Source organism: Cheilinus undulatus, linkage group 18 (genome assembly GCF_018320785.1).
Source record: "Cheilinus undulatus linkage group 18, ASM1832078v1, whole genome shotgun sequence".
In the NCBI taxonomy this organism is placed as follows: domain Eukaryota; kingdom Metazoa; phylum Chordata; class Actinopteri; order Labriformes; family Labridae; genus Cheilinus; species Cheilinus undulatus.
The window spans coordinates 36,657,142-36,679,878 of NC_054882.1; the positions used below are offsets into that span (position 1 = coordinate 36,657,142).

Here is a 22,737-nt window from a genome sequence, read left to right on the forward strand (position 1 = left end):
CTCTATGGAGTTTACTCCTGGGTAGTGGCTACAACGTCACGTGTTTTGTTGCTCTGATTGGCCCGTAAAGATGTGACAGACAGAACATTCATCCAATCACCCTCCAAGTGTGTTTTCAAAGCCTCTGCCCTTTTCCAAACACCGTCTATGGAAGGTTAATCAGATGCATGGGCATAGCACAGAGGGGTGGTATTGCTTGCCTGGGCCCACAGTAGGAAGGGGCCCTTGAGAAACCTGCAATGAAAAGTGGGTTTTTACCTCCGCCAAGGAGGTTATGTGATCGGCAGTGTTTGTTTGTTTGTTGGCAATGTAGTTAAAAAAAGTTGTGGACGGGTTTTGACGAAATTGTCAGGACATGTCAGAAAATGGCATAAGGAAGAACTGATTAGATTTTGGGGGTGATCCGGATCACTGTCTGGATCCGGGAATTTTTTTTTGAAGGATTCTTCACTATTGGGAGATAGGGCTGATGGCGGAGGTCTGCGCTCTCCGAGTGCTTTTCTAGTTTATTTATTACTTTTAGTAATAAGTGTCCTTATGCTTAAAAGCAACTAATTGAGTCGCTCAACAGACTGAAATTTGTATCAAATAGAGTAAAATACAATCCTGTGAGGTCCCTGCTCCCCCCTTAAAAATGTTCAAATGGTATAGTCCAGTGCTGCAAAATTATGCAAGCAAATTTGATTCAACCATAGTAAAATATTGCTTATAAATTGGGAAATAATTGTTCAACATACAGTGAAATGCATAGATATTTGTAAAAATTACAAAACATTTGATGCTTTGCTGGCCAGTTAAGGGGGGCCCTGTCTAATGTTCTTTCTGGGGGCCCAAAATCCCTAGCTACGCCCCCAACCAGACATGTCAGGTTAGAAGTCATGTTCATAGACGTCTAAAATGTGTCTAAACCAACTTGTTTACTAGTGTAGTCAAACTAACTGTGCCTAATCAAACCAAAAAAAAAGCTATTCTCTTTATCTGTATAAAATTACTGCAAAATTAACATTTAAGGGACAGAGAATGCTAATCTAGGAGAAACTCACCCACACAGAGCTACAGAAGAGTCATTTATTACTCCATTAGAAGAAATACAAAGATGGCAGAGAAACTGCAATCACATAAATCCTCTGAAAATGTAGAAATGAATGCTGCTTGCACCAGAAATTCCCCACATCAACATAAATGGTGACTGCTGATTTGAAGGCAAACACCACTTCAAGCCTTTATTCACCTGTCGAGGTGTAATTTCTTGATTCTAACATTAAGGCTCAATTTGCTACACCAGGGCTTTCTGAAACAGGAGACACTCAAGTAATCCTAAACATAGGATTAACAAGCTCAGCATTTATGACTTTGTGTTCAATGTATTATTCCACATTTCTACGTAGACTTTCTGTTGTTGGGACAGACAGAAACCATGCCTGACATCAATTGCTGTGTAGCTGAGCACTAATACAAGCCACAACCAGGATGTAATGGTTAGCTAAGGGTGCATCGATGGAAAAGATACAAAAATGATGAATGCACGTGCTGTGTTTGGATATCAATTTGACATTTTTATAATGCCCATAAATTTGCTCTTAAATTCAGAGTTGGATTAAGATAAAACTCTCATGTCTGTGGAGCAGTAAAGGATTAAGAGGCATCTAGTGGTGAAGTTTCAGTTTGTTACTAACTCGTAAGCATTCCCCTCTAGCTTCCCTCTATGGTGGATGAAAAAATACCAAAATGTTGAGACCTACTAAAGCATGCATTTTTGCAAACCCTTTGAACTCTCTGTAGATAGATATTTCTATCTAATAGAAATTCAATGATTCTGCTTCAATGCATACAGATAAAAACATATCTCTGAATATATTTCTGCTGGCAATGTTGCAAATGGATTCAGTGTTCTTCACTGCACAGCTGGGAGATGGTTACCTTAGCTTGGTCTATTTAAGACTGAAAAGAAGACAGTAGTTTGCCTGGCTCTTCCCAAAAGCAACATAAATCAAACTACCACTATCTCTTGAGGATTCTTAAAGGGGCTTTATCTTTTACCATATCGATCTTTGCAATATAAATTATTGAGCAAATAAAAAAAACATTTGACAAATATGAAGTTAACAAAATTTTGGCTCCTTCAATCTAGATTTCTCAAACTTTTGACTGCATCACACTAGCTAAGCAAACCATCTACTGAATAAGGCTACAAAGTGAGAGGAGAAACATGTATGTCAATGAATGAGCCTTTCATCCAAAATGCATTACTAAAATGTCAAAGTATCCCCTTAAATGCTTTTGAAAACTTATTTTACTTTGCAGCTATACAAATTGAGATAACCGTGTATAACTCCACATTGTAAATACATATTTAACGGCAGGTTGTTACTTTCATAGAATGCTCTGTCTCTAGTTCCTTCAGTCCACCCCTGGGATACATAAACGAAGTCTCATTAGCTTAGCAGGGGCAGAAGAAAACAAAGTAAAGCATGGCATACCAGCTGAATTTGCCCTGAGCTCCACACACCACAGACAACTAGCCAGCTGGTAAAAGTTCAGAGTGATATCACCCTTAGATCAAAACAGGCCTGATTTCCATGCCCAACTACTGAGCAAAATCAAAACCTAATAAATACTTTCATATTTAATTCAAAGGATATAAGCAACTCCATGTTTCATTTAAGACACATTCAAGTACTACCATTTCATTTAAGGAACCCATATTTAATTCAAAGAACAACAAGAGCCACTGTCAAACTGAGCTCCAGGAGTTGTGCCTCTGGTCTGGGACAGGTGCAGTGTGTGTGTTTTTGTGTGTATGTGTGTGTATGTGTGAGAGAGATCCAGAGGTGCTGGGTTGTCTGTGTTTCGAAAGTCCAGTCCTGGGGTTCATCTCCAGCCTACATTTGGCTAAGGAAATGGGCACTGCCGTTGTCTTCCAGGCGGCGGGTGAGGATCTCGCAGCCAGTCTCTGTCACCAGCAGAGTGTGTTCAAATTGAGCAGAGCGCTTCCCGTCTCTGGTCACCGCTGTCCAGCCGTCAGGCCACGTCTCGTCCTGCCAGCCACCTGAGACATCAGATAAAATACATAACTTTTAAGTTCCACACCATCAATTCAAGTTTAGAAAAAACAAAACCATTTTATTGTAACGGCTTGTGATGCAGTTCACTAAAAACACACAAAAACCCTATTTTTTCCAACTCTAAAGCCAGAAAAACTATTCACAAACCAAAAGGAAAAGAAGAACAGAGTAAAAGGATGCAATTGACAATAGTTTTCTTAGAGTAACACTCACCTTCACATATCATGGGCTCAATGGTGAACACATGACCAGGTTTCATAACTCCAACCGCTTTATTTTCTGGGAAAATAATCATTGGAGAAATCCTCGTCAGAAACTGTCAAAACACTTCAAAACATGTACAATGGCAGGGATGTCACTACTCACTGGCATAATGTGGAACATTTGGAGCAGTGTGGAAAAGTCTGTGGATGCCATGACCACAGTAGCTCCGCACAACAGAGAAGCCGTTAGCCTGAGCATGTTTTTGAATGATGTTCCCAAGCTCTCTGTAGCGAATGCCAGGCTTGACTGTAAAAATAGCAAAGAAGAATTGGGGCAGGGGGTTTAGAACAAGTATCTGTTATCTATACTAGGGCTGAACGATTTGGGAAAATAATCTAATTGCAATATTTTTCCCTAGTATTGCAATTGCAATTTCATATGCGATTATTTCTTAAGTTACAAAAAACATAATCAGTACATCATTCTATATTATAACCAACACAATATTAGATAAAACGAGAGCTGAAATTTTTCAAAAAATACCTAATTGTGATGATTTTTGACTTGTATTGTAAATTGGATAGAAATTGATGTAATGAAAGGAGTTATAATTTTTATGTCATTCTCTTATTTAGTAAGAAAAACGTACAAAAAAGTAGGACTTTTGTAGACTATTTTAAAAAACTTCCTGTGGATGATTGCATGGTATGTAATGCATAACATCTCTGCTGCAAAAAAAAGATGTAAACTGGTATATGAAACAAATTTCAGGTTAAAGAAATATTGCACCTTCCACAATTTGAATATTGTTGCAGGCCATATTGCATTTTAATCTAATTTTCAAACAATTGCCCAGCCCTAATCTATACTGTGATGGTTACCACAACTTTGATCCCAACATTTATATTTGAGAGTTTTAAAATTTGTTCATGGTGATAACAGTTTTCAGACTTTATTCACTATTCACCTGGCCAAAACGACATTACAAAAAGTTGAAAAGAGAAAAAAACACACAAAAAATTTAGAAAACCTTCCAGCCTAACAGTCATATTCTGGACTAAAGTCTAAAAAGAAAGTTTGGTGAAGAAGAACAAATATCATCACATCATCAGTATAGTCTGAAAAGAACACCAAAGTGGAATTCCTACCAGAGTCAATGGCTTGCATAAGGCATTCATATGTGGTCTGAACCAGTTTCTTCGCTTCTTCATCCACATCTCCAACAAAGAAGGTCTCATTGAGGTCACCATGGAAACCATTGTGGTATACAGTGATGTCCACTTTAAAAGAAATAAAAGAAATCTGTCAAAGCCATTCAATTACTTGAAAGACAAGACTATGTACACAACAGATTTTACATTTGTTTGAAAAAAGGACTGTTGGGTAAAAACCAATGTTAACTTGGTACACATCTAACTAATAAGGCTAAGCAAAGTGCAGAGATTCAAATATTGCTGAGAACATCAGAAGAGTTTGCAAACCGAAACTTTTCAGACTGGAGGAGAAATAAAGAGAGTGGAAGCATCGACTACAAAGTCCCTGCTGTTAAAGGCTAATGAAACAATTTGTCTTGTCAGACCATGCAGTGAGACATGAGTTGTTGGCAAGTACTCTATCAGACGCTCTGAGGGGAGTGGTGCATGGAAGACATTTCTTGAGCCAAAATATTCATAAAGGGGCTAAAATTGGCCAAACACCTGCTGATACCACCATTTGTCATAAAGTAGGAATCTTTTCTTTACCCTGTTCTAAAAACATTTTCTACATCCACACTTTGGAGAACTAGAGCTAAGCCAGACACTGAGGAGAAAACTTTCATGTTTGAAAATTGTAGTTCACGGAAAGATCAAGTCCGTTGCATTGAACCTATTAGAGTAGCTTTAATCTCTGTTTCTGTTCAGTCACATACACAAAACAGTTCAGTCAAGTTTTATGTAAAGCAACAAGCATACCATTGAGGATGTCCCCTTCTTGAAGTGGTCGCCTGTCTGGGATGCCATGGCAGATGACTTCATTGACCGATGTGCAGCAGGATTTGGGGAAGTTGTAGTAATTGAGAGGTGAAGGATAGCATTTCCTCGCTGAACAAGCCTGAAAATAGAGTGCCAAGTGGTCATAAAGATGGCAGTGAGGCTACAAAACACAGCTGTGGGTGATGGAGATGACGGACAACTGTGTTCGCATTTTTTGTCCAGTTTTAAAACCCTGTGTGAGTTGAACGTGTTCAATAATACAGAGATGCCAGTGTATTTTACCTTTAAGTGGTAAATGTTACTGAGGCAGGCTTTAGAAGCAACTTTTTCACACACTGTTTCCACTGTCAAAATAATTCATCAGTTTTGCTGGGTTAAAGAACACTCTTTTCATCATCTCAATCAATTCATGTAAGGTAACGGTTATAAAAATCAACCTGAAATGGTGTACGGCCATCTTTATATCATCTTTTCCATCAGCTGAACTCATTTGTTATAACTCAATTGTTTCAAGTAATTCAAAGCCATTTGAAAGTCTGAAAGCATCTGATGGGTATCAGGCTGAAGTAATGTCCCACGCGATGGGGCTCTGTTTAAATACATCAAGTCAGTATAACAATAATAGCAAGCGCCTGTTCCACAACAACTATTAAACTAATTTAAACAAGACTAGGAGGCAACAGCAAGCCTAGCTTTCCTTGCTTTACTGCTTCTGTCAGTATGCACACATGCTTATTCATGCTGAATGTTCCGGAGGGTATAATGTTTGCTAATGCTCATCATCTGAGGATTGCATGCTAGCATACTAATATGAAGTAATTAGCACTATTTAAAAGGCAATCACATACATTTCACAGTTTTTTTGTAAAGAGAGACTGCTTAAAAGAACTTAAAAATTATTAATAATATTAATAATCCAAACATGGTATCAGGCATGTTTTTATGAGGACTTACTGCATGACTTCAAAACATCCCAATCTTTACAACTTGTTTGTGTTGTGTGAAGTTTTACCAGATGCACAGCGTGGTCAATTTCTTCTGTTGTAACCCCAGGCTTCACCATCACTGCTGCAATGTCCAGGACTTCTCGCGCCAACTGCAAATAAAATAGCGATGCCATTAAGAAGAAAAACTGATGATTCAAATCAAAGCAGAGTTTCCCCCAGGTTTGTTTGTAAGAGGTGGTGGCATGGTATCAAACAGCTAGGGGGGGCAAAGGTAAGTTTTTCCATTTTGTTTTTTAAAACTAAATTTAAATGAAAGAATGTAAAACTCAATCACCAGGGGGCTCTCAGTCCAAACAACTACACATCAGAGTGTCGAGCAGCACTGCCCAGTTCCACCTATCTTGTTTTGATTTAAGAACTCTAAATAAAAACACTACCTAATCAGGCATGTTAAGAAATATGAAATGTATGGATGAAAACAAAGTATGTTCCAGTATGGCACTAATACTAAATATCTGTATCTGCCTCTGCTCGCTTGCAGGCACATTATTTTACTTTGGCCTGCAACATGACAGGGGGCTCTGTTGATGGGAAAGCGGGGGTAAAAACAAAGACTCAATGTAAAAGTCAGACAACTTCTTACAGAGCGTAGATGCAACCATCTTTCCTTCATCAATGAGAAATTTCATCAAGATAATGCTGTGCACCACTCACTCTCTCGTTAAAAGTCAAGCTAAAATACGCATAAATGGTATCCTCCCTCCTCTAGAAAGTGAAACAAAACCATAGCATACTATTTTTGCACAATAAGAGCAGCATCCTTTACTTGTGTGTTGTTGACTGAAATATTAAAAACTCTGCAGGTGACTAAAAGCCTTCTTGGTGTACCTTTAAAACAGGGGTCATCAAGTACATTTGCATGAGGGCCAGATTTGGTCTCGACAGAAATTCTGGGGGCCGCACTTTTACATAAACAAAAATTTAATTAATATTTTGGTCTGCTAACTTATAATTGCAGCCTTTGTAATTTCTTTCAGAGAGGGGCCCTTCCCAACTGTGATTTAGTACCAGTATTAACTAATTTTTGACACTTTTAAACCCTTTTTTGATACTTTTTGCCCCTTTTTCTCTCTTATGAATTTTTGCAAGATTTTACCCCCTCTTAAACCACTTTTCCTGCATGTTTACCCACTTTTTTATCCATTTTGGCCACTTTTAAACCCCCTTTTCATTACATTTTTTTTTCAGCAATTGTTGCAACTTTTAAATCAATGTTCGCCACTTTTAACTCATTTTGCCCCTCTTTAACCCCTTTTTGAAACTTTCCTGCCAATGGTTTCCCCTGTGTGCCACTCTCTTACACCTTTTCACTAGTTTTCAGGCTACTTTTGCCATATTTTTGGCACTTTTAATCAATTTTCGATACTTTTTGCCCCTTTTGCCTTTTTAACCCAATTTTTGCAACATTTCTGCCTATTATTATTCATGTGCCAGTCTCTAACCCCTTTTAACTAATCTGCCAAGCTATTTGTGCTGTTTTTGCCACGTCTTACCCATTTTTGATACTTTTTGCCTCTTTAGCTCATTTTTTTCAAATTCTTTCGCCCATTTTTCCTGCATGTTTTATCCTCTTTGTGCCACTCTTATCCATTTTGGAACTTTTCAACCCCTTTTCATTACTCTCTTGCACTATTTTTGACATTTTTAACCAATTTTGATACCCTTTGCTCCTTTTTTTCCTCTTTCACCATTTTTGCCACATTTATAACCTCTTTTCACCACGTTTTCTGCCAATTTTTGTCCCTTTGTGGCACTCCCCATTAACACACATTATTTTTGTAACACTCTTGCCAATGTTACCCTTTTTCAAATATATAATAAGTACGAATGAAAAGTACATTTCAGTAAAAACAGATTAAATGTGAAGTCATTCTAAAACAATTAAAATGTTAATTGTTTGGGGGATTGATTTAACAGCTGGAGACATTTAAAGCCAAAGGATACTCTTAAAACCACAAAATCTTCTTTTCCTCCTTTTCTGAATCTTTTGGGGGCCATACAGGAAGCTTTGGGGGGCCTGATATGGCCTCCGGGACTCAGTTGATGATCAGTGCTTTAAAAGACATAAATGGCACACGGGGTAAGAAAAGGAAATAAAGACGCAACTTCTTTACTTAAGAGGTTCAGGCAACACTCATGCAGTGGCACTGCCTCAGAGACAAGTACATGTGCCAGTCAGTGTGACTGTGTTGGACAAAATCTCATCCTCCATTGCAGCAGGTGAGCAAAGAGAGGTGTTGATCAGGACAGTGAAACGTGCAACCATCACTCCCACTCTGTTTAAATATAGTATGTATCTTATGTAATACATGAAATGGTACTACATGCCTTCATTAGGAGTGGCGGGGGGGGGGGGCATGTTGGGGTGGGGGCCTGCCATCCCAACATGATTGGTAGGGCAAACACAGTAAAGTTATACTAGTAAAGCTGCACAGTTCAATCGTGTTACCTTGCACACTACTCTCATTCCTTCAATGTCCTCAGGAGAAAGGATTTTGATTTGCGATGTCCCCTTCAGAAACTGCTCAGACTCAGATATCCCTGTGTGAAGGAAACAGACAGAAGACGTCATCAGGTAAAGAGAAAAAAATGTATTAAGTTGAGTCAAAGAGAAAGTGCAAAGCAGCTGTCCTAAGTCTATCACTTCTTAGACAAAACATTAAAAAACCTGATATGATCAGACAAGTTCATTTCTTTGGCAGATATTTCTATCCCTTATATGTATATTGAGCAAAAAACTCACTAGATATCTACGTTTTGAGTAAATTAGAACCTACCTAAATTAGAATATTACATAAGATCAATAAAAAAGGATATTTTAAACAGAAATGTTAAAAGGCTCAGGAAGCCTTTGCAAGTGTTTTCTGTTAATTACAACAATATAATGTAAAAATACTTGACAATACTCTACTGTAATTCAACTGTCTATTCCAAGAATGTATTTAACTTCTGTAAATGGTTTTATTGATTTTATTTATTTATTTATTTATTTATTTTAGGGTGAACCGGAGCTCCTGGAGAAAACCCATGCAGACACAGTGGACCGTGTGACACCCAGACAGAAAGCTACTACTTCCTGTTTATCACGATATCACATGATCCACTGTGCTGCCCAGGCCTGTTACAGCCTGTCTGTGGTGAGCGCTGAGTGAGGCGACTCTCTGCTGCTCCTGCTGCCGCCTTTGCTGTTTATATTGGCTGCGCCATAATGGAGTCAGGGCCTTTTTTATCCTTCTCCAGATAGAGACATTTTCCTCTGCCTTCTGCAGGTTGATGCAGCTCTCTGTCTTCTCCAGGAGCTGATTTTGTTGGCTCTCCTGCTGCTGGTGGTCTAACAAATTTGTCCTGGAGGCCTGCTCACTCACTGTCTGCTGCACCTTCAGGTCCCTGTCCTCTTGCTCTGAAAACTGAAGCCTGACACCCTGTAGTTCATCTTCTAGAGTGTCAGCCCTCAGTGTTTCAGCCTGCAGACAGAGTTTCTGAGATGCAATAACCTCTCTTGCATCCTCTAACTCCTTCTGCAGGGCTTGGATGGTGTCCTTCTTGGCCTGCAGTTTGTTTTCCAGTTCACAGCTGCTGCTGATCTCTTTTTGCAGCTGGTTTATTAATCCATCCCTCTCAAGGGTGGCAGCAATATTTTTTCTGATGGCTTCATGGTAAAGGACCCTAATGTCCTGTCTGAGAGAGTCGATCTCAGTGGTCAGCCTCTGTCTGACCTCCGTTACCTCTCTCTGCAGGGAATCAGGCTTGGTCATTTCAGCCTGCAGACAGTCATTTTGAGAGGCAACAATATCCAAGAGCTCCTGCATCTGCTCTTGATTCATTTCCTGTATGCCTTCTGCTCTCTGGCCTTTTGGTTCAGCTTGAACCTCAGGAGTCTCTTTCTCATACATCTCCAGCTTTTTTCAGAGATCTTCTCCATCTTCTGACTGGCCTCCTCCTGAGCCTCCAATCTGGTGGTCTGCAGCTTCAGTTGTTTCCTTAATGCCACCCTGGTGGTGTTGACGTATTTCAAGGAGTCTCTCTGAAGTTTGTTACTGTCTACCTTCTCTTTCTGCAGCTCACTGATTGTCCTCTCATAGACATCAAATTTTTTTAATGCCTCGGTTCTAAATGCCCTCTCCTCTTGCAGCTGGAGTGACAAATCTCTTACTTGATCACTTTCTGAACAGATATATTAATATAAAGACAGGAAGACGAGTGAGACTGAGAGTCATCTGTGATCAGACTATAAACCTTTAAGTTAACATGAGCAGTCATGTGATAAAAATCTTAGTTTTAGCAGACTAGCTGTTTGAATAAACAGAATAATTCCTCCTTCTGCACTACGAGGTCACGGACGTGAAACTGAGCTGTCCACGCCCTGCAGGTGCTGATTCTCCGTCAGACACGTCAATATTATTCGATATTATCATGCCGGTTTATCAGAAGTGTTTCCTTTGGCTCTACAAAGAAATAATGGCTTCTTTTCTTTTGTTTGTGTTATTTGAATCTTCTGACAATAGTTTATAGCAGTTAGAACAGGAGGCAAGGGAGTTTTTTGTGACACTCACCTCTCAGAGTTAAGGTGAGCCTGGAAACAAGACGTACATTGGATATAGAAGATGAGACCGTCTTAGGTTACAGATCTTAAACCTGGAGTCTGTCATTTTATTCATGTCAGTTAAGTGACCGTCGATGCCGGTCTGCAGGATCCTTAGACTGGCAACGCTGTACTCCCTGCTCAGAAAATATGACTGTCCTGGGTTGCTATAGTTAGGGTAGGAGTATATGGGGTTAGGGTGAATATGGGGGAAAGGGTGTGAATGGTTTGACCTACAGTGTAAAAGCGCTCCGAGTAGTCAGATTACTAGAGAAGTGCTTCAAATACAGTAATATTTAACTTTTAACTAAATATAAATATTCCTCTCTGTGGTCTCTCTTGCTGTTGTTTTTCCATACTTTTCATACATAATATTCCGGTTCACGATAAGCCAACTTAAATTTGTAAGAATGACTTTCTGCTTTTCACTTCTGCATGAAACGGCACTGCGGTTTCTGTACAAGTGAAGTTTAACAGCATTACCAAAACCATCTGAAGTAGCTGCCTAAAGCCGTTATCAGCGTCGCTGTTCAGCTCATGTCTTTAAAATTAAAGCATAAAGTCCTGCTTATGGTATCCTTCCAAGAGGTTAAAATTTCATATACTCTAGATCAGGGGTGTCAGACTCAGCCTTAGCAGGAGCCAGATTATTAATGTTGGTCCAACCCGAGGGCCTAACAGGGTTAACATCTAACCATAAATGTAACCTCATTTTCACCAGCAATAAAATATAGGGGGGAAAATTAGCACTGATGATAAATGATTTTGAGATGTAAACGGTCAAAATTACAAGTTTAAAGACTAGAAATCTGGGATAAAAACTCAAACAAAAAAGCTCAAAAGGTCAAAACACAAAATTAAAAGTCAAAATAAAATTTTTAAAATGCAAATACATGAGCTAAAAAGTTGAAATCATGAGTCTAAAAGGTAAAAATATGGGATTAAAAGTCAAAGTTGGGATCTGAAACAGTCAAAACATGAGATAAAATTCAAAATCATTAGTAAAAACGATGAAAATATGACTTAAAATTTCAAATTGTGAGTTTAAAGGGCAAAATATAAGATAGTCAAAATTATTAGTTAAAAAGGTGAAAATAAGACCTCAAATTTGAATTTGTAGCTTTAAAATGTCAAAATGTACGTATAAAAGTCAAGATCTTCAGTTTAATTTGTAATTGTGAGATGCAAAATTTAAAATATGAAATAAAAACACAAATTAATTTATTTTCCCACATTCCTGACATTTTGTTTAATTATTTTTACTCTTTAATTTTACTCATTTTTATGACTTAACAAGGATATCTGATATCATCAAGGTTAAATCTACATTTTTATACTGGAGTAAATCTGCAGACCTTCTACCGATGAGCCAGTTATAATCTTATCTTAAGGGCTGGGTTAAACTGTACCCAGGGCCGGATTTGGCACCCGGGCCTTGAGTGTGACCCCCCTGCTCTAGTTACATCTCATACAGACTTAAATATTTCAAGACTTCTTTGTTATAATCTGCATATTTATCACATTTAAGTGTGATAAATATGCAAAACAATCAGAAATCAAAAAGGGGGCAAATACTTTGTCACAGCACTGTAAGTATCAGTGTGTGACTCAGCCCTTGTACAGGCTGCCCGTCTGAAAAAGCTGGTCAAGGCAAAGCACTGGCTGGGGATTACAGTGGCAAAAAGCAGCACATTTCCCGTGTGGACCAAAACTTGGTGGCCTCTTGGTGAGTTTATAAGTTCAAAATGACTCAAAATGCAGATATCTAGTAACCTTGCAAAGCAGATAGATTTGCCCATTTCCGTGTTTCTCACTGGTGAATCCACCTTGCAAAGCTCCCATCTGAACCGTTTGGGCCCAGTTAGAAAGTGACAGGACCAATCGTCACCAAGGGGCTGTACTTCCGGGCGCGGCGGAGTCACAACAAGAGGCCGGTGCAATTATAGCGGAAGAGATTAGTGTGGATGCTGCTGAAGTGCCAGTTTTATCAGAACTTGACGACATTTCTTCGTTAAAAGATGAACAAAAAAGAGCGTTGAATTGTTTTCCTTTCAAAAATGACAAAAGTCGTGTACTGACATGTCTACAGTTGCCATAGTTCGCGCCAGTATGCAGTTAGTTTACTCCTTCAGTAGGGGCGCAGGCGCACAGCTCGGTAGCAGCTATGACGTCACGTGTGTTGCTGCTCTGATTGGCCTGTAAAGATGTGACAGACAGAACGTTCATCCAATCACCCTCCGAGGTTCTTTATCAAAGGCTCTGCCCTTTCCCAAACGCTGTCTATGAGTGGTTTTCCAGATGGATGTGTGAAACAAATCCATCTGGCGTGCCTGGTTAGATACCTAGTGAATATTTTTTGTTCAATATACATAAAAGACACAAATATCTATTAATGAGGTGAATTTGTCTGATCATGCAGAGTTCCTTTTAAATAGAAAAATCAACAATTTAAACAATCTTTGTCAATTTAGTTTAATACGGATGTAACAGGTCAACCATATTAAGACAGCAAAAGGCAATTTTTATCTTCTTGCAATTTTGCAGTGACACATAAAACATATAAACTGAGAGATTAATTCATAAAAGCATGGCCATCCACTAGCATTTTCAAGCCAACAACCAAACAACTGTTGTTGCTACAAACCAAATCTCTACGTGCTATGCTATAACGTGTAACTAGCAGCTCCGTCATGGAATAAGCTACTGCAATCTGAGCAGATGCAGACTCTAGTGCCACTCACACTGCTGACTCAGATGAAAAGAGGACTGTTTCTTTATAATAAAGAACAGAGGCACAGGTGTCTCTTCATACAGAAGCACCACAAGAGACTTTAATTCAAAATGACGTAAAATGATTAGAACATTATGATCTAAAAAACAACAAAAACAAACAAAACAAAAACATTAGTTTCACATAGATGCCTGTCAAAGCACCTGAGTCATCAACAATTTACTGATCTATAATTTATCATTCCAAGAAGATGACTGCTGAATGAACATGGACAGTTGCCTAGCAACACAGACTAAGGTAAGGATTGTGTACACGTCAGAGACAGTCCTCTTTTAGACCTGAAGAGCCTTCAGTGTGCATGTTACAATCAATTTAACTTACTCCTGCGTTGATACAGCTGCTCAGAAAAGAAGCAATGTGGGAAAAAAAATCAGTGTGTACACTAAATTTCCTTCAAAATAAGGCCTTTTCCTAGGGGGCTTTTTATTTTACCGTATATTTTGTTTTTTAATAAATGCTCTAGATTTGGCATTGCTATACTTTAAAATATATACAGGCCTGTAACATTTGTTCTCCAGTCCCTGAGAAGGCATCACTGGAGACTAAAAGGAGACTGTAACCATGACTACCTGAGCATGGATCTATGCAGTCAGATGACAAGGATGAAGGGGTTGCCATGGTTGCACATCGTATGACTTACCCAGTGATAAAGACGTAATTAAGCCAGGTCACAATTAAAGGTGTTCCACAATACAGACTAAGAAGCAAGCTGATATTAAAAACAGTGTGAGGCAGCAGGTTTACTTTCCCCTGCATTAAATATACACATAATAGCTGTGAGTGATCAAAGCAGGGGATTACTAGTCTGCTGTGCAAAGCAAAAATCAATTCAGTTTTGTTGACATTATCAGCTTTGATATGTCTTTATGTCTTGGAGACTTATAAAATCATTTTTCTGTGATCTTATACTCAGACATGGGTACAGTATTTCATCACAGGCTTGTTCTAAGGGGAGAATAAGGGTTGTAAATCCTCAACATAAATTTGAATGCATTTTCTCTTTAAAACTGTAATGCTGTGATAAAAAAATAAAAGAGGTTTGCCATTTTATTTTATTCAGGATTCCCCATGTTTTTCTAGAGATAAATAATGCTTGCCAGCAGCAGGGGTAAACATTCATTCAAGCATTAGACACTAGGGGTGTGACAAGATCTAAGGCATCTCGCAAGATCAAAACATCACGAGATTTCTCATCGAGGCGAGATCAACATTGCACGGACACCAGGAGCACCTCTCCTGACAGAATTCAGTACCAATAAGGAAGTTAAAAAAATCCCAAAGATGCCCTTGACACTTTAAAACTGTTGGTTTGACAGCTAATGAAGTAATAGAGCTGATCCGTGACCTAATCAGATCCCCTCCAACCCCAACCCCCTCCTCCGCATGCGCTACTTGGGGTCACACATGATCCACAAATGCACACTAAGTCCATCATAACAGGTCGAAATGAATAAATGGCAATGCTGGAAACCTGTGCCGTCTCTGCAAGGAGAATACTATCAGTCACACATCCATCAGCCGTTGGCTGTGCATATCATCAGTCAGAGGGTGAATGTGTAGCGCGATGGGTCAGTATATACCGCAGCGGTAAACCTAGCAAAACAAACTCTGTTTGAGCGCGATAAAGTCCACTGTTGGCTTCAAAAACCGAAGTTATAGCTCCAGTTAAACGCACCTTGTTTTTTGCCTGACAGCAGACAGAGCAGAGACACACTCGCTCACCAACGCACACACATTAACACACACGCTCATCTTTGTCCATGTCTAACATTGTCAAGGCTCGTATCAGAAAAATGAACACAAAACGATAAAATAATCTATTTCTCTAAATTACAGCAAACGCGTTATTGACAGAAAGATTTCTTTTGAGTGTTTTAAATATGGATGTCCTTTAAAAGGATGATAGTTTAATCTTACAGATGCAGCTCTTTATATTTCAGTCTGTTGTAAACGGAGTTAAAAGCACTTTCAGAATAATCTAAATGCTTTTATTATTACTAGCTTAAAAGCTAACAACCACTGTCAGTAACTGCCACAGAACACTGCCTGATCAACAGTAGACTATTGAATGCTACTTAATGCAATAGCATGGGGCGACATGTACTGACGCAGCGACCTGGCACTTCATCACTAGCAGCAAAACAAAGCCCTACACCTTCACCAAAACTGACATTCTGTGTATAAGAGACTGCTTCTTCAACTACTACGACAGCGTGCCCACAGAGTTTACATCTTTCCTGATGGAGATTATCTGGAGAACTGGGCGCTTGGAGACTGAAAGGAGGAGGACGCAGAGCAGCACGACACCTACAGCCAGTGGGAGGAAGCAGAGACGGCATTGTGCGAGAAGGCGGAAGCAGGGCAAACAAGCCAGGCTGCAGGCTAGGCTTAGAGCGGCCCCACAAAAACCTGTCATACCAAGCTTCTGTCTCATGAGTGCCCGCTCCCTCGCCAGCAAGATGGACGATGTGAGGCTGCAGATTTCTAACCACCGCTTGGATGAATGTATTTGCTGCTTCAGAGAAGACTGCCAAATGTAACTTTGTTGTGTTTTTACAATGCAATGACAATAAACTTCTATCTATCTATCTATCTATTTATCTATCTATCTATCTATCTATCTATCTATCTATCTATCTATCATTTAAAGATGTGGTAGACTATTAAAACGAAAGGTATGTCTTTTTTTCCAAAATTAAAAAAAATGTGTTAAATCTCATTCTCGTGAGATAAGAGCATTGTCCCACCCCTATTAGACACTGATGTCACATCAGCCAGGGGTAATCAGTGCGTTACATGTGTCAACAGGCATCTTGTACTCACACTCAAGAGTTTCACTTTGGACCGTGACAGAGGGCTCATGCTTGTTGCAGCTTATTGGACACTACTGCGCTACTTCGTCAAAAAAAAAAATGAGCCACTGAGATGGTATTTTATTCAGAAAAAAATGATATGATATTGATATGCGTAACTGTGTGTACATATGGATTATTGATGCTATTCTATTTATTACTTATGTATTGTTTTATGGTGGCTTATTTTGTGCAGCACTTGGAGTCCAAGACAAATTTTCCTAAGGGGACAATAAAGTATATTGCATCCTATCGTACAGTTAAGCTAACCTCAATGCTATATACAATGACACTACTGCCCAACACTGGTTTCAAGAAATGTCTTAGAATTATTGAGAAACTGCAACGCCATTGATCTGATATTGTTACTTTAGATTTTATCAAGGTATTATTTCTTCAGTATCAAAAAAAGACGCAAACACTAACAAAGAGGTGGTAAGTGATGTTCATTTTCCTGAAGTACATAGCATAGTTACCTCTGGGATGATCAGAATAGTCAGGTCTTTGGATGTCACCTGGCACAGGCCTCATTGGAGTCTACAGAAGAAGCAAAGAAGAAATACACACATGCTCACACTCTATGATTATGACAAATGTTAAAAACCTTCCTTTGAATAGACTCATCTATCTGTTTCTCATTTGTCTCTTTTGCACTCAAACACTCTTTCCATCTCACATGCACACACACACACACACAGCACCACAAGCAAACAAACAAGAAAAAATTCCCTGTCGGCTATGATGATGGAAATACCAACTCTTTTTAATGACCCAGATCATCTGGCTCAGCTCAGAAAAAAAACAGCTGATTCTTCCAGCTCCAAAATGGCTCTTTATCTGGTACTATTTCATCTTTTATTAAATCAGCCAATTTAAGCAGTCTTATGTCAAAATACATACGATTGATTTATGTAAGTTTATTCATTCATAAAAGAGTCGCCTCTCAGAACCATCTCGTCCATGAATGTCATATAACCACCAGCTAGAGGCCTGCAGATATTTCCTGCTCATTCATGTCTTCATGGTAGGAGGGGAAGCAGATCACACAGCCAGGCCTGCTGTTGTCATAGCTGCCTGACAGTTTACACAAAAAAGCCCTGAAGTTTAGGAGTCTGCCCGTGGCCCTACCATCACTGTGCATGTGCAGTCCTACGACTGAAACCTATAACATGTCACAACTTCAGTGGGCTGGTTGGGAGCAGCTGATCAGGCTGTGATTGTACATCATGTCCCTCTGTGCACTGCACGGCAAACAACTCATGATCAGGCTATAATTCAGCCTGGCTGCAAGATCAGTTGTGCGACTCAAAAATGACATTTTGGATTTTTGCTTTTATTAAATATGCTGTAACTTGTGCAATTTGCGAATTGCAGCAGGCCATATTGTGATTTAATCTAATTTCCAATTAATTGCCCAGCCCTAGCTAAAATACAGGCTGTAAATTTTCACTGCAATTTTTATATCTGCCGATGCCGAGCTTCACTGTTAAAGCTAATACTCACCAATATCAACATCATGTCCATAATAGTATCCCTAATTACAATCATTTTGAAATTGCAGAATGTACGCCTGGCTTTAGGGAAGCTGCCGGATTTAATTAAGAATGCTATAAAAGCCCATACTTGATCCTGCCTGCTGCAGGTGGCCTTCCTGCTCTGCATCAGCTATATTTATCCTTTGTTTTTACATCATGTAAGTTACACATTGGAGCAGAAAAGAAATATAGCCCTGTAACTTTTTTCTCTCTTTTAAGACAAAGCTCAGGCTGACACATACCAGTCCATTCACTTCCTGCTTCAAAAAAAGTCAGGAGTCACCATGTAGTACTTTTAATGAGGCATACACAAAAATTGTGTTTAATTTCAGTTTTGTTTTAATTTGCAAGAACTTACCAGTGGGTAGTGAGGACGTAGTTTTCCTGTGTAGCGGTAACCTGGCCACGGGTCTGTGTTAATGTCCTTCTCCACACAGTTCTTAGATTCTTTCTGGTTCTTGTCCTCCTCTGTTTTAAAAAATACAACAAAAAATCTCTGAAGCATTCAGCACTATGGTGATGATGAAAAGTCATCATTCTTTCATCCTTTGCAAACAATATGGAAATGCACAGCATCTGCTGTAGTGGTGTTGAAAATAATAATTTTCACAATGCATCGTGATGCAGATGTGGACGTTTCTGCATTGATGCAGATGGAGCACATAATCAATACATATGGGTGTTGCTTGTATATCTTCTCCTGCAGCTGAACATACCAACAATACTCAAATAATAACCTGTTTTCCGTTCAAACAGGTCTTCTATCAAAGCATTTCAATGGTAGTCTAAGAGTGTGGTGTGTGAACACAGAAACGCTCAAGCACCTGCAGAGTGCAGTCTGCTGCCAGAAAAACAGATACAGTGAGCCAGTCAGTGAGAATTAAGACTGCTAAAAAGACTTTTTGATTGAAGAATGGACAGTCTTTTAAGTTCATTAACCCCACTGACACTTTAAAACCAGTGTGTACTGTATGTTCAATTTGCCACGATCATAAATGTGGTAATATCCAACATTACTATTAGACAAAACACATCTGTGAAGCAAACCCACTACACAATGACATAAGAATAAAGAACCAAAAGCCCTTTATGATCAATTTCCCAGAATTCTGAAACAGTTGAACACTTCATACTAGCATGGCAACAACATTCCCTTAAAGCAGGGATATGCAATATCATCAGTATGATATATGTATCTACAGATAATAGATTAAAAAATAGGAATACACAATATTATTGGCATGATGTCAGTATTGGCAGATAACAGCTTAAAAGGTGAAGATCGTATCAGCAAGTTTGTAAATTTCTGCTAATATTTACAGCTGACTGGCCTTACATGTCAGCAGTAAAAATCATATATAAGCTTAAATATTGGCAAAATGTGCAAATGTACCATCAGGCATGGACGGTTGCCTAGGGCGCCAAACACTCAAGTATCTGAGCTAATCACTCAGCTGGCAGCCATTGTGTAGGGGCTTGCAGTACAGCTAAACTTCGCCTGTAGCTACTGCCTTATTCTCCTCAAATGATGCCGAGTGGTCTGGTTCTCAGATTGGGCACAACTGTTTCATATTGGAGCTCTCAAAGGTGGATCTGCCTGATGACAAGCATAGAATCTGGCCAATCCAACAGTTCTGCAAGGACACTAAAAGGCAGGCATGTGCAGTATAATAGAAAATTGACGATGCAACCCATTTTGATGAATTGTAATGCCTTATGAAGTGCAATCGAACTGTAGCCATGGTAATCAGAATCAAGAATTTTAAGGCCAGACTAGATACACAGCTCTATCTGCTGGTTCTTCTTGGTTTCTAAAGCAGTACATTTTCATTTCATACCGCTATCACGAGAACATGTAACTTCATGATATACTTGTCATAATTTACAGAACAGAACTTGAGTGGTGGAAATATACATTATAGAAATGTACAATCAAGCACAGAACTGATAGAACTCAGATATACTTACTTGCTTTTTTGTGCAGCAACTTGTGGGACACCCAGCTCCCTTTGAAACATTCCTGCAAATTAAGGTACGCAGACATTTTAAAAAAGTATGGTACAGAGCCAGGCATCAGATCAAAAAAATCAAATAGCACCAAATTTAAACGTACAACTACTTTGCACCTTAAAGTTTTAAATGATCAATGAATGTGTTGATGCATGACCAATTATAACTTCACATGACTGGCTTAATATCTTATATATCTTGTGTAATTACCCCAACAGTTAATTCATATATCAATAGTCAGCAGGAGAGAAGCAGATGATCCCAATAGGAATGCACAAATGCATCAGTTTAACATAATACTGGCCAATATTGGCCCTTTTGGGAGACATCAGTCAGCAGCAAATGATGTGGAAATGTGTCAGCTGGCAGATGTTAGTTGAGTCTCAATTTAATGCAGCCATTTAGCACAGGGGTTCTCAACCTTTTCAGCCCGCAACCCCCAAAATAAAAGTGCCAGAGACCGGAGACCCCCACTGTACCTGAAGGTGGATGAACAGCCATGCACAATCAAGAAAAGTCATGTCCAGACAAGGCTGCCCATAAGGGGGGATAAATGGGTGAGCTTTCTGGGGCCCAGCCAAATGTGGGGGACCACGGAGGTCAGGAAAGTCATGGTCAATTGTATATCTAAGTGATATCCTTATTTTACATTAACCTGAATAATTACCACTCATAAAAAATATTTTTTTTTATTATGGTTCTTTTGTACCGTAGTAAATAGTCTTCTTAAAAAGGTAAATATCTTTTCTTAAAAACAGAATTAAGATGGGTTTAGAATGGCAAAAATTGGTGGAAAAGGTGTTGAAATGGGATTCTGAAAGTAGCATAAATGGAAAAAAATAGATAAAAGGGGTTCAAAATAAGCAAATAATGCAAAAAAAAGGCATAAAAGTGGTCAAATGGGATTTTAAAGTAGCCAGATGGGTTTAAACTGGCAAAAATGGGTTTACTGAGGTAGAAAGTTAGGCAGAAATTGGTTAAACTGGCAAAAATTGGCATAAAACAATAATAAAATGTGGTTTAAATGGGTAAAACTGGGTGTAAAAAAACAGTGGCAATAATAGGTCAACAGGGAAATGGCAGAAAATGGAAAGAATTGGTTTAGAAGTGACAGAACTTGGCAGAAAAAAAAGGGTGGAAGGGGTTTTAAATTGACAAAAATTAGTTTAAAGTGGCAAAAATGTGCTAAAATTGGCAAAGTTGGTGGGAAAAGTGATGAAACGGGTTAAAATTTGGCAGAATTGGTGTAAAGTGGAAATGTATAATTTAAAAAATATTCTCCAGATCTGAGGGATCTGGAGACCCCCTCTTAGCACCTCACAACCCCAATGAGGTCCTGACCCCAAAGTTAAGAATCACTGATTTGGCACATCTAATGATTCAGAAAAGAGATTTGTTATTGGTCAGAAGACAGGAAATGTTTGACCAACTCAGATCTGCTATCATTAACAAACAGGAGAGAAAATGTTAGATTGCATCAAAGACAAAGAAAACAACAACAAAACCCAGTGATATTGACACTGGCCCAGATTTTTTACAATCAGCGAATCTCTAAACAATAATACCAGGGTCAGGAGAAACAGCTAGGACTGGAATTCAAACAGTGACTTCTGGCCTTTATCAAGTCCCCATGACATGTCTTAACTGCCATTTTTGTTCATATATATTTTTTCATTTGAAGACAGTAAGGTCCCACTCAGAGCTCCTCTGGCAACCGCAGTTACTCTTGATTAATGTTGAGTACCTAAATTTGCAGGCACATTATCCTGTTATGTCTTCTGTAAGCAAAACAAGCCAGACCTGATAACTTAAATTATATCATATTAACTAACTAGTTACTTTTTAACAAGCTTCATAACTATTTAGGTGAGAGGCCAGTGAATTAAACATGCTTTTCAGCACATATAGTTGTCATTATTTTCACATAAACTTTGATCAGACATTTAATTACGTATGTGGTCTTGCTGATTATCTTCAAACTGATTGCTACCTGTAATAAAGCCAGGAAGGAAGAGGCCCAAGGATGAGAAAATAAAAAGTCGTGGCACAAACTAGTCAGGCATGCATCATAAACTCGTTGCAAATTAAAGACTGCATTACTTGCAGCAATTTGCATTACACGATTACCTGCTTCCCCAAATAAAGTCACTATTTTAAGTACGGAATATTACTGCTGTCAGCAAAATAACCTCACACATAGGCATTTCGACTGGCCAGTAGCGATGTACCTCTTGAGCAAACCTACCAAAAGCTTGCTAACGCTAGCTAATCGTTTCCCCCTGTCCTTAAGTTACAGAGATAGCATCGATTACAGTCAACAACTGCATTATTTATCATCGGAAATCTGTATACGTTTACATAGCCAGAGGGCATTTTAGTGAAATGATAACGATATAACGGTTAACCAAGCACCTACACATGTCCACCTAGCATGACAGTTAGCAGCCGCATGATGATACACTGGGCCCTGCTGTGTTGACACAGCCGGGTTTTTTTTGAATGGACAAGGCGAGAAAGCAACGGTACCTGGGAGCAGAAGTAAGAGCCTTGAATACCAAGCTTGATACATGTCGGGCACTGAAGTTTGGCGTCCTTGCTACAGCCTTCTGTCTCGCACTCTCTTCTAGCCTCGGTGCTCGCCATGCCTTCGTCTGCAGGAGGGGTGGAGTCGCAGAGAAGCAACCAGCCAGTGGCGGCTCACAGCGCATGTCCGTGACA

General features: G+C 39.1%; 1 protein-coding gene across 1 annotated transcript; it reads right to left on the bottom strand.

Annotated features, from left to right (window-relative positions):
- Nucleotides 1–1,054: 1,054 nt before the first annotated feature.
- On the bottom strand, nt 1,055–22,705 carry metap1 (methionyl aminopeptidase 1). The gene is made up of 11 exons (XM_041812497.1): nt 22,546–22,705; nt 19,978–20,029; nt 18,368–18,477; nt 16,951–17,011; nt 8,699–8,790; nt 6,255–6,338; nt 5,222–5,360; nt 4,418–4,549; nt 3,432–3,575; nt 3,279–3,344; nt 1,055–3,049 (listed from the first exon to the last, which is right to left on the bottom strand). The coding sequence occupies exons 1-11, from the start codon at nt 22,660–22,662 to the stop codon at nt 2,883–2,885; spliced, it is 1,164 nt and encodes a 387-aa protein (XP_041668431.1). The 5' UTR covers nt 22,663–22,705; the 3' UTR covers nt 1,055–2,882.
- Nucleotides 22,706–22,737: the final 32 nt, after the last annotated feature.